General features: G+C 50.5%; 1 protein-coding gene across 1 annotated transcript; it reads left to right on the top strand.

Moving 5' to 3' along the window:
• Positions 1-356: 356 nt before the first annotated feature.
• Positions 357-3,375, top strand: LOC127211738 (toll-like receptor 12). The gene has a single exon (XM_051171771.1). The coding sequence runs from the start codon at positions 382-384 to the stop codon at positions 3,118-3,120; it is 2,739 nt and encodes a 912-aa protein (XP_051027728.1). The 5' UTR covers positions 357-381; the 3' UTR covers positions 3,121-3,375.
• Positions 3,376-13,030: the final 9,655 nt, after the last annotated feature.

Below are 13,030 nucleotides of genomic sequence, written 5' to 3'. Positions count from 1 at the left end.
TCAAAGGAGTCCCTACAAACTGAGTTCACGGACAGCCTGGGCTACACGAGACCGTATGTAAAAAAGAAAAGAAGAAGAAAAGAAACCTTATTGGCTTTCTCTGAACAGAGAAGTGAGACCCACACTCCACTTCATCACCCCTGTACGTCCTTTCCCCACCTCAGGGCTCACTGTCTCCTCAAGTCTGCTTCCACACCTCCTCCTACCTTCCCACCTTCCACGGTGGAAGCCCCTGTGGCCCTTTGACTACGCTCCCAGACCTTGCAGCCACTCTGAGGTGGATGAGTATCCCGTTACTGGCGTGAGTATTGGCAACACGCATGCGTGAAAGGGTGGGCATCTGAGGCCCACCCCCTCTGCTAGGATCCTGCCGGTGTTGAGATGGGCAGGTACTCACTGCTAGCGGGTCTGCTCCTTTCTCTGCCTCTGGTAGCAGGGTGGACCACTTCCAAATGCCTACTGACTGAAGGCTCCCGACTGCCCCTAGTCTCCCGTTACTTTTCATTCTGTGCAGACTCCAAGCTGGCCTTCCTTGCTGCATGCATCCCTGTGACCAACCTGACGCAGACCTTGGAAGCTGTGCCTCAGAGTGTGGAGGGGCTCTGCCTCAGTGGTTCTGTGTCTACCCTGCATGCTGATGCCTTTTCTGCTTTCCCTGGACTCAAGATCCTGGCACTGAATCTGCACCTTACCCGACTCCTGCCACGCGCTTTCCAGGGCCTGGGACAGTTACAGAAACTCTCCTTTTTGGAGCAACCTTTTAGGAAGAGATCTCTCGTTCTACCTCCTGATGCCTTTGGTGACCTGATTTCCCTCCAGAGACTCCATATCTCTGGCTACTGCCTGGACAAGAAGGCCGGTGTCCAACTGCCTCCCAGCCTGCAGTGGCTGTCTGTCAAGTTCAGTTGCCTCCAGGATGTGGGGGAGCTGGCTGGCATGTTCCCAGACCTGGTGCAAAACTCCTCCTCCAGGACTCCGTGGGCCCTGCGTATGTTGGATCTGTCATTCAACCAGGGACTGAAGATGGCTAGTCCTGGCTCCCTCCAGGGTCTCCAGCTGGAGGCTCTGAACCTGGAACGCACGGGACTGGAGGCAGAAGCAGTGAGGGCCCTGGGACTTCAGAAACTCGACGTCTTGTCTGCATGGACTGCCACGGCAGAGCTGCCTGCTGAAGCTGTTGCCCACTTCCGGCTGCAGGGGCTCAATGTAGGCAACACCAAGCTAGGCTATATATCCCAGGAGGCCCTGGCTTCCTGCTCCAGCTTGGAGACCTTGGGTCTTCAAGCCACTGGCCTGACTAAGCTGCCACCAGGGTTCCTCGCTGCCATGCCTAGGCTTCAGAGACTGAACCTGGCCAGCAACCAACTGCAGAGCAACACGCTGTGCATGAATGAGACAGGTGACGTGTCGGGACTGGAGACTCTGAATCTGGCGGGCAACGGGCTGCGCACCCTGCCTCCAGCCACCTTCTCCTGTTTGCCGCACTTGCGGGAGCTGTTGCTTCAGGGCAACCGGCTGCTTTCCCTGGAGGGGCAGCTATTCCGGGATCTACAGCAACTCGAGACCTTGAACTTGGATAAGAACCCCCTGCTCAACCTGGGTGGGAACTGGTTGGCTGCTCTGCCTGCACTGACTACCCTTAGCCTGCTGGACACCCAAATATCAACAAGCCCAACCCCTGGCTTCTGGGGAGCAAAGAACCTGCGCACCTTGAGACTGAAGCTTCCGCTTCCGGCTCACTCTGCTCCAGCAGTCTTGCCCCTGCCCATGCATCTGACCAGCTTAGAGCTTCAAGCAGCTTCAGGCGGGAAGCACTGGAGGCTGTCCCCGACCGTCTTCCCTTTCTTGGCGACCTTGACTGTAGAAGGCAGGGGACTGAAGCTGGATATCCTGAATGCCTCCGAGGTCTTCCCCGCCCTCCAACAACTCTCCGTCCTCCAGAATAGCTTGGATGCCTTCTGCTCCCAGGATACCTCCAACATTTTTCTCTGGCAGCTCCCCAAACTTCAGTCCTTGAAGATATGGGGTGCTGGAAGCAACTCTAGACCCTGCCTTATCACTGGGCTGCCCAGCCTACGGGAGCTGAGGTTGGAGTCACTTCAATCCACAAGCCAGCCCCGTTCGGTAGGGCTGGAGGAGCTGGTGGGTGAGCTGCCACAGCTCCAGGCATTACAGCTGTCCCACACAGGGCTCACGTCACTGTCTGCCACTGCTTTCCAGCGCTTGCGTAGTCTCCGGGTCTTAGTGCTCTACACTGAGGAGGATTTGGTGCTGCATGACAGTTTGAGGGAGTACAGCCCGCAGATGCCCCAGTATATATACATCCTGCAGTCAAACCTGGCCTGCCAGTGTGCCAATGCATGGATAGAGCCGTGGGTTAAGCAGTCCACTAAAACATACGTGCACATAGTAGGCCGTCACTTGTGTCCAGCAGAAGTGGGGGGCCCTGCCAAGCACTCTTTTTACTCTTTTCTCTGGGACCACTGCCCCCAGACTTTGGAGCTGAAACTCTTTTTGGCTAGCTCTGCCTTGGTGTTTCTGCTACTTGCCTTGCCACTCCTCCAAGAAGCCAGGAACTCTTGGATCCCCTACCTACAGGCCTTGGTCAGGGTTTGGCTCCGGGGTCTGAGGGTTCAGGGAAATGAAGGAAAGAGGTTCCTTTTTGATGTATTTGTGTCTCACTGCAGGGAAGACCAGGGCTGGGTGATAGAGGAACTTTTGCCTGCTCTGGAGGGCTTCCTTCCAGCTGGCCTGGGTCTGCGCCTCTGTCTCCCTGAGCGAGACTTTGAGCCCGGTAAGGATGTAGTTGACAATGTCGTAGACAGCATGGTGAGCAGCCCTGTGACACTCTGTGTGCTGAGTGGCCGGGCCCTGTGTAACTCCCGCTGCTGTCTGGAGCTCCGAGTGGCCACCTCTCTCCTCCTGGCTGCCCCCTTCCCGCCAACGTTGCTGCTAGTTTTCCTGGAACCCATTTCCCGACACCAGCTCCCTGGTTACCACAGGCTGGCTCGGTTGCTTCGACGAAGAGACTACTGCTTGTGGCCTGAGGAAGATGAAAGAAAGAGTGGCTTCTGGGCCTGGCTGAGGAGCAGGCTAGGGCAGCCGGGGGTTTTAAAGTAGGATGGCACATGTGAATTTTAGGGTTAGGGAGGGGAAGCAAGCCCTTATGACAGGGAGTCAATGTATTTGTGGGGAGGGAGGACACAGTGGGATCGAGAGGCTGAAGTCAGCCTTTTGCAGGTACAGAGATCCACATGGTGGCAACACAAGTTTGGGGAGGCCTGGAGGTTGGCTGAGGAAAGTTGAGAGATGGAAGGTGCCCATGGGTATGTGACACTCCCAAGATCTTTAAATCTTCAATAAACTCGCTGAATCCACGGAATGCTTGGCTTGATTGAGCTTTTTATTTAGTGGGAATGCAAGAGGCCGAGGGCATAGGGGGAAATTAAAGGTGGGAATTCATGGGGCATCTTGGAAAGGAGGGAAGGCCTTTCTAAGCTATGGAACTTGGGACCAGGCCAAGGTCAACCTGATTTTCAAGAGGCCAGTAGGTCCTTTTTGCATGTAGGGTTATAGATGATGATTTAGGCCAGGCGTGGTGACGCACGCCTTTAATCCCAGCACTCAGGAGGCAGAGGCAGGCAGATTGCTGTGAGTTCGAGGCCAGTCTGGTCTACAAAGTAAGTCCAGGACAGTCAAGATAACATAGAGAAATCCTGTCTCAGAAACAAAACAAAACAAAACAAAACCAAAACATAGATGATGATTTAGTTTCACTTTTGTTGCTGTGATATAACACTGGGACCAAAATCAACTTAAAGGAGAAAAGGTGTCTTTGTTTTTGTTTGTGTGTTAGTTCCTAACAATTCCAGGTCACACTCTGCCAGTGAGAGAAGTCAAGGCAGAAATTCAAGGCCTGTTTGTTATTTCAACAAAGCACAATACCTCCAACTGAGAAACTCACCTCACAGCCAAGAAATGCAGCAAGAACCAGGGAGAGTGCCCCTTGCTAGCTGGCTTGTGCTCAGCCAGCTTTCTTACAGGGTCCAGGACTACTGCGTGGCCCCGCCTCCAGTGGGCTTGGCTCTCCATCTGACAATCTAAATGGTCACTCACAGACATGTCCCAGGCCAAGCAGTTCTGGGCAGTTTCTTAATTGAGGCTTTGCTCTCAGATGACTTGAGGTGGTTTCAGGTTGACAGTTAAAGGTAACTAGGGTAGAGGATCTGGCAGCTGAGGTCCACAAGAATGGGACACTGTCCAGGAGCAGACAGAGCATCTCCCCTTCAGTGAAAACATGTAGACCATCTTTGAGCCTCAAAGAAGCACCATCCCCTGGATGCTTGAGCCACATGCAGTTCCCAGAGCACCATGAACTCTTGCCTCTGGGCCTTTGCACACACCTTGCCCTTGAGGACCTGCCAAGCATCCTTTGAGATTCATCTCAACCTTCACTTTCTCCAGAGACCTGTGCTGAGCTCCTAGCCCGGGGCAGGGTTTTTGGAAGAAAATGTTATGTTAATAGTTCTCTCTTCCTCCCTCTCTCTTCCTCTCCATCTTCCCCCTAAAACCAGGAACTAAGTACCTGAGGGTGACCTTGAACTCCCAATCTTCTTACCTCCAAATCTCAAGTGCCAGGATTATGTGTGCATGTCTTATCTGGCCCAGCTATATTTCTCTTTTCTTTTTAAAATCTCACCTTTTCCCCCCCTGAAGCTAGATTGCCCACTTTGAAACTCTGAGGCTTTGGTAACTTCCTCTTTCTTTGTACTTCAGTTTCTTGTTTGGTAAACTGTGGTAGCATTACTCCCCACCCTCAGTATTTTGTAAGGATTAAATGCTTTTAATATGACTGAAAGAATAAGAACATCTACCAATTCTTTACACATGTGTTCAATGGAATCTTATTATAATACGGATACACAATCCATATTCAGCGATTAATAATCCTAAGGTTCCTGAAGAGGACCTGAGCTCACAATCCAGTACCCACTTTGGGGCAGATGCTCACAACCACCTCTAATTCCAGCTCTGAGGATCTGGCGCGCCCTCTTCTGGCCTTGGAGGGTACTGCCACTCATGTGCACATACCCACCCTGACACTTACACATAATTAAAAAAATAAATAAATAAATAAAACAATGTTTTATATTACTAAATGCTACCTGTGTATCATTTATAAACAAATATACATATGTTAGGAACATCCGCTGTAGATGTGTGTTTTACTCCCATAAGTACTTGACTCTATTTGGAGATCAGGTCCTGAAGCAAAGATGAAGATTGACATCTTTACCCTTGGAGCCAGGGGAAAAGATTCAGATCGGCAAATGCACAATGCCGTCAAACCAGACAGAGCCCAAGGCTGGTTCCGGCCGGGATTTCCACTTCTGTAATTTTTAATTAGACAAAGGCTAAGAGGCGCCATACAATCCCAGTCTGGCTTTAGGGTGAGGGGTGCCCTCTTGTGGCGTAATGGTGTTTTTTTCTTTGTGTACATCCCCTTGTCTCTGTTCTTCCGGACAGACCTGGCTGATGTGAGGGTCTCACCAGATCCTGCAAAACTGTCTTCCCACCTTCGGATTCCAACACTGTCTTCGACGACTCCCCCCCTCAGCCCTCCTTACTGCCTCAGTGTTTACTCCAAGCCCCCACCTCCTTCCATCTTCGCTCTCTTCCCCATGAACGCGGTCAGGCAGAGAGGTCAGGCAGAGAGCAAGGCAACTTCTGAAGTTTTAGGAGTCCACATACCATCCTAGGCACTTATTGGGTACGTGATATTGAGCAGGCTAATTTATATCTCTGAGCCCCATCCCTTTTGTAAATTGGGGTAACAACACCAACCTCAAAGAGCTACGGGGACCACTGACCAAGGTGTGCTAGTGTAAGTTGTCAGTCCCAATGCATTACATACACTAAGTAAATGGTGATATATTAAAAAATAAGTCAGAAAGTGGGCAGTCGTGGTGTACACCTTTAAATCCTGCACTCAGGACGCAGAGGCAGGCAGAGTTCTGTTAGTTGGAGGCTAGCCTGATCTACAGAGTGAGTTCCAGGACAGCCAAGGCTATACAGAGAAACCTTGCCTTGGGGGGTGGGAGGGGGGAACGACGACCAACCAATCAACCAAAACAACCAACCAAACAAAAAACTTACACCCCGAAACCGAACAAAACAAAAGGTCAGAATATAGTTTTTAGCTATGGAAGTTGAACTTATTAAAACTAAAATGTAGGAGCCCTTCAAATGCAGCACTGGCTAAGGTAGTGAGCTCTGCTAATCTGCCCAAGTGTCATGCTCTCAATAAAAATAATAGCCAGTAGTCACTAAACTTCCTGCGCGCCGGGAAGGAGACAAGCACTCCACGTACTTTACCTACTTTTCCTCAACAACCCTCACAGGAAGATTTCACTATTGTCATGTCTGCCTTCCAGACAAGGAAATGGAAGCATTAGCAGTTTGGGGCAGACAGCTCAGTTGATAAGGTGCCTGCCACATGATTAATAAGGGTCTCAGCCCAGGTCCCCAGCATCCACGTCAAAGCCAGGAGGGTCAGTGGCCTATGTAACACCAGCTATGAAGAATGGTATGGAAGGCAAAGACAGGCAGGTTCCTGGGCTCATGGGTCAGCGTACCTAGCTGAAGTTTGGGGTTCTAGGTTCCGTGAGAGACCCTAGCTCTAGGAAACATGGTGAAGAATGTTCCATGAAAGACACTCATACTGACCTCAGGCCTCCTCCCCAAGCACGTGCACCTACATGGTACAGCTACCACGCAAACACACACGTACAGGAGAGGTTTCTGCACTTCGCTCGAGGTTTTGCAGCTAAGGGTCAAGGCGTGCCCCCGGCCTTGAAAGGTACGGAGCATGACTCCAGCATCCCCGCTTTATGTACGTACATATTATCGTCTTTAACCTTCGAAATACCCTGAGATGTAGGTTCTGTTCTGTCCCCTGAATTTCACAGCTGAAAAAACAAAAACAAAAACAAAAACAAAAAAAAACCCCCAAAACCAAAGACAAACTCGAGCTGGCATTGATAACTCCAGCACTCTGGGAGGCAGAGGCAGGAGGATCTTTGTGAGTTGCAGGCCAGCCTGCTCTACAAAGAGTCCAGGACAGCCAGGGCTGCATAAAGAACTCCTGTCTCAGAAAAACATATCAAAACAACAAACAAACAAACAAAAAACAAAACCACAAACTCCATGCAGTTTTTTTTTGTTGTTGTTTTTTTGTTTTGTTTTTTTGGTTCAAGGATATACAGATACAAAGCATCAGACCTGGGATTTGGATCTATGCCTGACTACAAACCCCACGTTCCCAGCTTCCTTTTACATTGCCTCAAGAGAATTTACAGTGTTAGGGTTACTTTTGCTATGACAAAATACTATGACCAAAGCAACCTGGGGAGGAGAGGGGTTCTTTGGCTTACACTTCCACAGTGTAGTCCGCTCTTGAAGGAAGCCAGGACAGGACCCTGGAGGCAGGAGCTGATGCAGAGGCCATGGAGGGGTCCTGCCAACTGGCTTGCTCATCCTGCTTTCTTACAGAACCCAGGACCACCAGCCAGCCCAGGGTTGGCCCCACCCACAATCGGCTGAACCCTCCTCCATCAGTCACTAAGAAAATGTCCCACAGGCTTGCCCACAGCCCATCCTTCTCCACGGAGGCTCCCTTCTCATTGATGACTCTAGCTTGTGTCGTTAGTATCTAATGAGGACAGAGCAACCATATATTATATTAAGATCACTCAGCAGCAAGGATGAACATATTTCCAACACCTAAGAGGATTTAAGCTCTGCTAAACTGATTTACGAGATAATTGCTAATATCTGCTATCCGTTGTTGGATCTTGGATCTGAGTTAACAGTTCTATGTTTATTGTCTCCCCGACACTCCAATCAACCTGTGTCATGGGCGCTATTGTTGTTTTTATTTTACAAGTGAAGAGGTGAGGTACAGAACTCTTCCAAAACACTCATCTAAGATGTGAATTGGAAATTGTAGTTACAACTGTCCAACTCTCTCCTGCCCAACAGATGGCCACTGTAGTCACCCTCATCTCTTTTATACTATTTTTCCCTACTCTCCTCAGCTCAAGACAGGGATCCCGGATTCTTCAGTAGGTCCCACCCACTTCCACTCTAGACTCCACCCACTAGGCCGTACCATCACCACAGAACCAATAGGAAACAGTCAGAATCGTACCGGGATACGCCCCCCGAGGCGTTGACCCTGCAAAATTTGTTCCGGTGCCAGAGTCCTTGAGAAAGAGAGGCACTCATTGGCTGACGTCATCTGAGAGGCGGCCGATAGGGGGAGTTGCCCGCCGGTGCTCGCGCGATGCTTCTTGGGAGTTGTGGTTTGGGAGGCCAGGTTCCCGGGCTGGCGGCGTCAGGACTCTGCGTCCCAGCATCCTCTGCCGGAGCCTGGGAGCACTTCCGCCCTGTTGTGGAGTGGGTGACTTGGTGAGTAAGTCTGGGTGCCGGATGGGGTGCAGCTGAGACTCAGGCGCTGGGCTGGAGGCTTAAGGGGTGGTGGTATACCCTGCGGGAGGTGGGGCTGGGAAGGTGAGAGGGGGAAAAAGCAGCGTGTGTGTGTTTGTGTGTGTGTGTGTGTACGTGTACTGTGTATGTGTGTCGAGGGGCGGGCAAAGGATGCAGCGTCTGCGGATGGGTAGGGTCATAGTGGGGTTGGGGTGAAGAAGAGAGTTGGAGGGGCGGGCAGTGAGGCAGGTCTTCCAGAAGTCAGCAGGTAAGGTGGTAGGGATGGGTTTTGGCCGCGTGGGGGAAGTCACCACTGTCCAACTCCGGAGAGCACAGCCAAGCTGGAGAGAGGATTTCAGGGCCCTGGCAGAGAAGTAGAGAGGCTGAGCTGGAAGTTTGACCTTAAAGTGGTGCTTCATTCTCCTTACCCGTGATGGGACTGGGGGTTGTGTTCAGCCCCCAAACCTGTACTTCTTATTCCTGATCTCCTTACCCACCCACTACCTGCTGAGCCTCTCACTCTCTAGTGAACCCATCCCCCGGACCCGCTTGTTTTACCATCTGATTCTACCTCCCCGCCCCCGCCACACTGTTTCACACCTTGCCGTTTCTTTAGTATCTCTTAAAGATTACTTCTGTCCTCCGAGGGTCTTTGCACAAGTGTCCACGTTTCGTTTCTCCAGCACTGACAAACATTGCAGCCAATGTGATCTGCTTAACCCTCAACTGTGGTTGTACCATCTGTTGTCCAGCTTGGAAACCATCACTAGCACTCAGTGTTGAGTGAAATTCTGATATTATAGATTCCCTTTGCAGCCTACTTTTCACCTGCTCCAAGGCCGCCTAAGTTTCCCCCATTTCCTGGGTGGGCCCCTTTGGTTCCGCGCTATTAACATATCCTGTCTCTGCAGAGAACCTTCAAGAACCAACTCCGCGGGTAGCCCCTGTGGGGTTCCTGCACCTTCCCAGTTCCCAAGTTATATTGTATTTACTACGTTTGGTTAATATAATTATGAGTTTTTCTGGTTTTTTTTTTTGTTTGTTTTGTTTTGTTTTTCTCTTCCACTAAACAGCCAGCGATATCAGGGCAGGGAGTGTCTGGCTTATCTCCGTTTCTCATTGTCCATCCCAGAATAGTAAACACCTAATGTAGATGAAGCAAATGAGTGAATGCTTGGCGAACGTGGACTAGAGACCACACTTGGAGATGGCTATGGACTTTTCAGTGCTGTGAGCTGTAGCCCTTTCCCTGCCATCCATGTCTGCTGTAAGCTGAGGCTGATGAGGGTGTAAGGACGGGTAGCCACCGTGGCGCGTGGTGCCGACTCCTTTTCCTGAGGCTTTGCAGCCATTGCCAAGTGATCACAGCAGATCACACGGAGTTAACGAACCGTACGGGATTTGTTCCTCAGCAGACCACGCTAGGAAGTTACCTCTGGTGATCATGGTCTGTTAAGTGAGGCCTATCTGCTGCCCCTGTGTAAAGTCCTTAGACGTGAGTCTAACCTGCTTTAAGCCACAGCCTGTGCTGTCAGCAAGTAGGATTTTCAACCATTGAGAGTTCCTGGTTTCTTCTTGTTTGGAGGTCACCAACCAATCTGGTCTTTTCTCAAGTCCCAGGGGGAATCTTTTCCCTCTCTCCTGTCATTACAGAAGCAACTGGAAGAGAGTTACTTACATTTCGTGCCCCAGGCCCTCCCAAGGCACCCCCCCCAACCCCCGTCCGCTCAGCTTGCCCATGGTTAAGGGGTACAAATTAAAAAAAAATTTTTTTTTAAATTCTGAGAATTTCATACAATGAATTCTGGTGGTCCTGATTTGACTGAGCACCTCTTCCCTCCTCGTTTGGGGAGTCCATGCCTCCCTTGTGTCTTTCTGGGTACTAGAAGAAATCTTTGTGATTTATTTAGCGAAGAGGAGCCCTCGTGGGAGCCCGTGTGGGGGCCCATGTGGGGTGAAGTCTGTGGTCGTGCTTTAATCCTCATGGTGTCGGAAACAGTTCTGGTTGTTGTCAGCATTTAAACTCCAGAGGTCTAATTTCTCTTGGAAAAGGCAGAAGAGCTGGGGGAAATCCTGGGCCCACATCTGCCCAGGGCGTCACGGCTGGTCACAGTCCCTACCTTATCTATGTTTTTACTCACTGGTTGCATTTCAGTTTCACTGCCTCTTTATTCTGCCCTCTTTTTTTGTTTGTTTGTTGTTGTTTATTAACAAGTTAGCCTGGGGCAAGAGTTCAGGCTGGCAGCTGCAGATGCAGTTAAGGACACTGACAGGAGAAGACTGACCTGGCCCGAGGTCCTGACTCAGCCAGTTGGTAGTTTTATAACACAGGACCTTCCTCTCTCTCTTTTACAACATCCCCACCTCCCCCTTCCTCCCCCCTCTTCCTCCCCACCTAGAAGCTCAGTTTCCCTCTGTGCATCACAGCTTGGGACACTGTCACAAGTGATGCACACTGTCTTTGCATAAGCTCAAACTACCACAGCCAGGGTTCCTAGTGTGCGCATGACACAGAAGAATTGACTTTGGTCTGGGAAAGTGCTGTAGGACAGACACCCCACTTCCATTCAGTGACAAGAAAGGCCCAAGAGACTAAAAGCAGGCAGAGAGTAACAGAGACATGCCGATCAGCACCACACACCCACTTTGGAACAGACACGGATGGAATCGGCTCTGAATCTTAAATAGTGCCCTTTCTCTCTCTGGTCCTTCTGTGTCTCGGGTGATACAGGCCAGTGATGTTCAGCTCAGTACTAATGGCTCTCCACTTCCTTGCCTGGAGGATTCTATGCAGATATGGGTGGAGGATGCTTAGCACTGTACTTAGTGCCAATGAAAGGCACCTCTCGGAGGCCTAGATATGTTCCTGGTAGCCTCGGGCCTGGATAGTGCCCTTGCCCAGCTCCTGGCTGACGGCGTTCACCTCCCTTCCCCTACAGTGTCTGCACTCCACATGGAGAGGATTAATATATGATTTTTCCAGGGGTTTCTGACATCTGTTTGAAGTGAACGGTCAAGGTTTTAAAGATCTCCCCCGGCCCCCCTTCACCCCACCTCCATGAGAAAGATGTGCTAGGCTCTGGATTTGTGACTGGTGGCTGCTTGTTGCCTGATGAGTGCCCCCTTTATGCAGGAGTGTGGGAGTCTTCGCTTGCTGACTCACTGTCTGTCCCAAGACTGTAACTTTTGTGAAGGCCGAAGGGACTGTCTGTCCCAGCTATTGTTGGCTCTGTAGCTCCCAGTACAGTGCAGGGCACATAATGGGTACTCTGTGAATGCCTAACAGGTTAGTCCTTGTGTGTGACAGCGACAGATATGTGTTTGGATTAGCAGGTCAGGAAAATGTACTTTTTTAAAAAAAAGCTATGAATGTAAGTTCTTTAAACCATGGACATTGTTTTGATATAACAGACTTACATATTTAAGACAAGGCAACAAAACTCTTTAATGGCCCTGCTGCTAATCACATATGAGGCTGGGTACTATACCCAGTGGCATTGTCCAGTGTAGGGACTGGTGACTACAAACCATGGGTGAACATTTATCTCAGAGGTGTGTATCAGCTGCTTAGGGAACAGGATCAGGGGGTGGGGATGGGGCATGACAAGGGAACCCCAAGGAATTCTTCTCCAAGGAAGTGACAAGTCGTTTGATGAGCCAGTGGCCGTGTGTTGCTCTCTAAGCATTGTCCTAAGTGCACAGAAATCTTATGGCCAGCCTCCATTTTTTCTGTTACTTTTGCTTTGTTTCCCTACAGCCCAGTTGGATGGCTCAGAATACCAAATGCCATCATTTTTCCCCTCTGGATTCTGCTGTGCCATTGCAGCTTAGATGTAGCCAACGGCCTCCTTCAGTCGGTTGTGCTTTATGTCACTAGACTTACCGCTTGTTTTCTGTGCGAGCCCAGTGTGGGTGTCATCAGGGAGGCAGTACCCTCCTTGGGAGCCAATGGGCACGTCTCTACAACATGTCAAAGAAGACGGTGTCATAGAAGGTTCACAGCTTCACTTCACTGTTTGTTGTGTTTCCCCCGCATGTTGAGCACTGTGCTAGATCCTTCGGAAACTGTGGTCTGGTCACTATGGTCGTTGCAATAGGGTGATCACAGTCTCGAGGGAGGGCATAAGATGCTGTGGAAGCTGGCGACTGAAGACAAGTCCTGTTTCAGGGAACAGGAAGGCCTCAGGAAACTGCAGTTTGAGGAGAGACCTAGAAAGGGTTGGTGGTGGCTCTGGCTCCCTGGAGGGTTCAGGGAGCAGTAGGGAAGAGCTGGAGGCTGGGCAGCTGGACTGGGGATTAGGGTGAGGGCTGGGGAGGGTGGTGGCCTGGTCTGGCATTGGGAGGTTAAGTGCAGGAAGACTTGAGATGATTCTGTGGCACTGAGGGTGTGAGTGCCAGGTACACAGGTCCTCGTGATGAACTGGGTACAGCCCCCAAGAGAAGGGATGATGAAAAGTGACACCTTGCGCCGAATGGAGAGATCCAGAAGATGGAGGAGCTTGCCATAAAAGATGGCCAACTCAGGGCTTTATTGTTTATCTAC

This window comes from Acomys russatus, chromosome 29 (assembly GCF_903995435.1).
Source record: "Acomys russatus chromosome 29, mAcoRus1.1, whole genome shotgun sequence".
Classification (NCBI taxonomy): Eukaryota; Metazoa; Chordata; class Mammalia; order Rodentia; family Muridae; genus Acomys; species Acomys russatus.
Note: the sequence above shows the minus strand (reverse complement) of the source record. Positions and strands in the feature narration are given on the sequence as shown.

Excerpts from the sequence above, each read along its gene's own strand:
- LOC127211738 (XM_051171771.1), top strand. The coding sequence starts at position 382 with ATGGGCAGGTACTCACTGCTAGCGGGTCTGCTCCTTTCTCTGCCTCTG.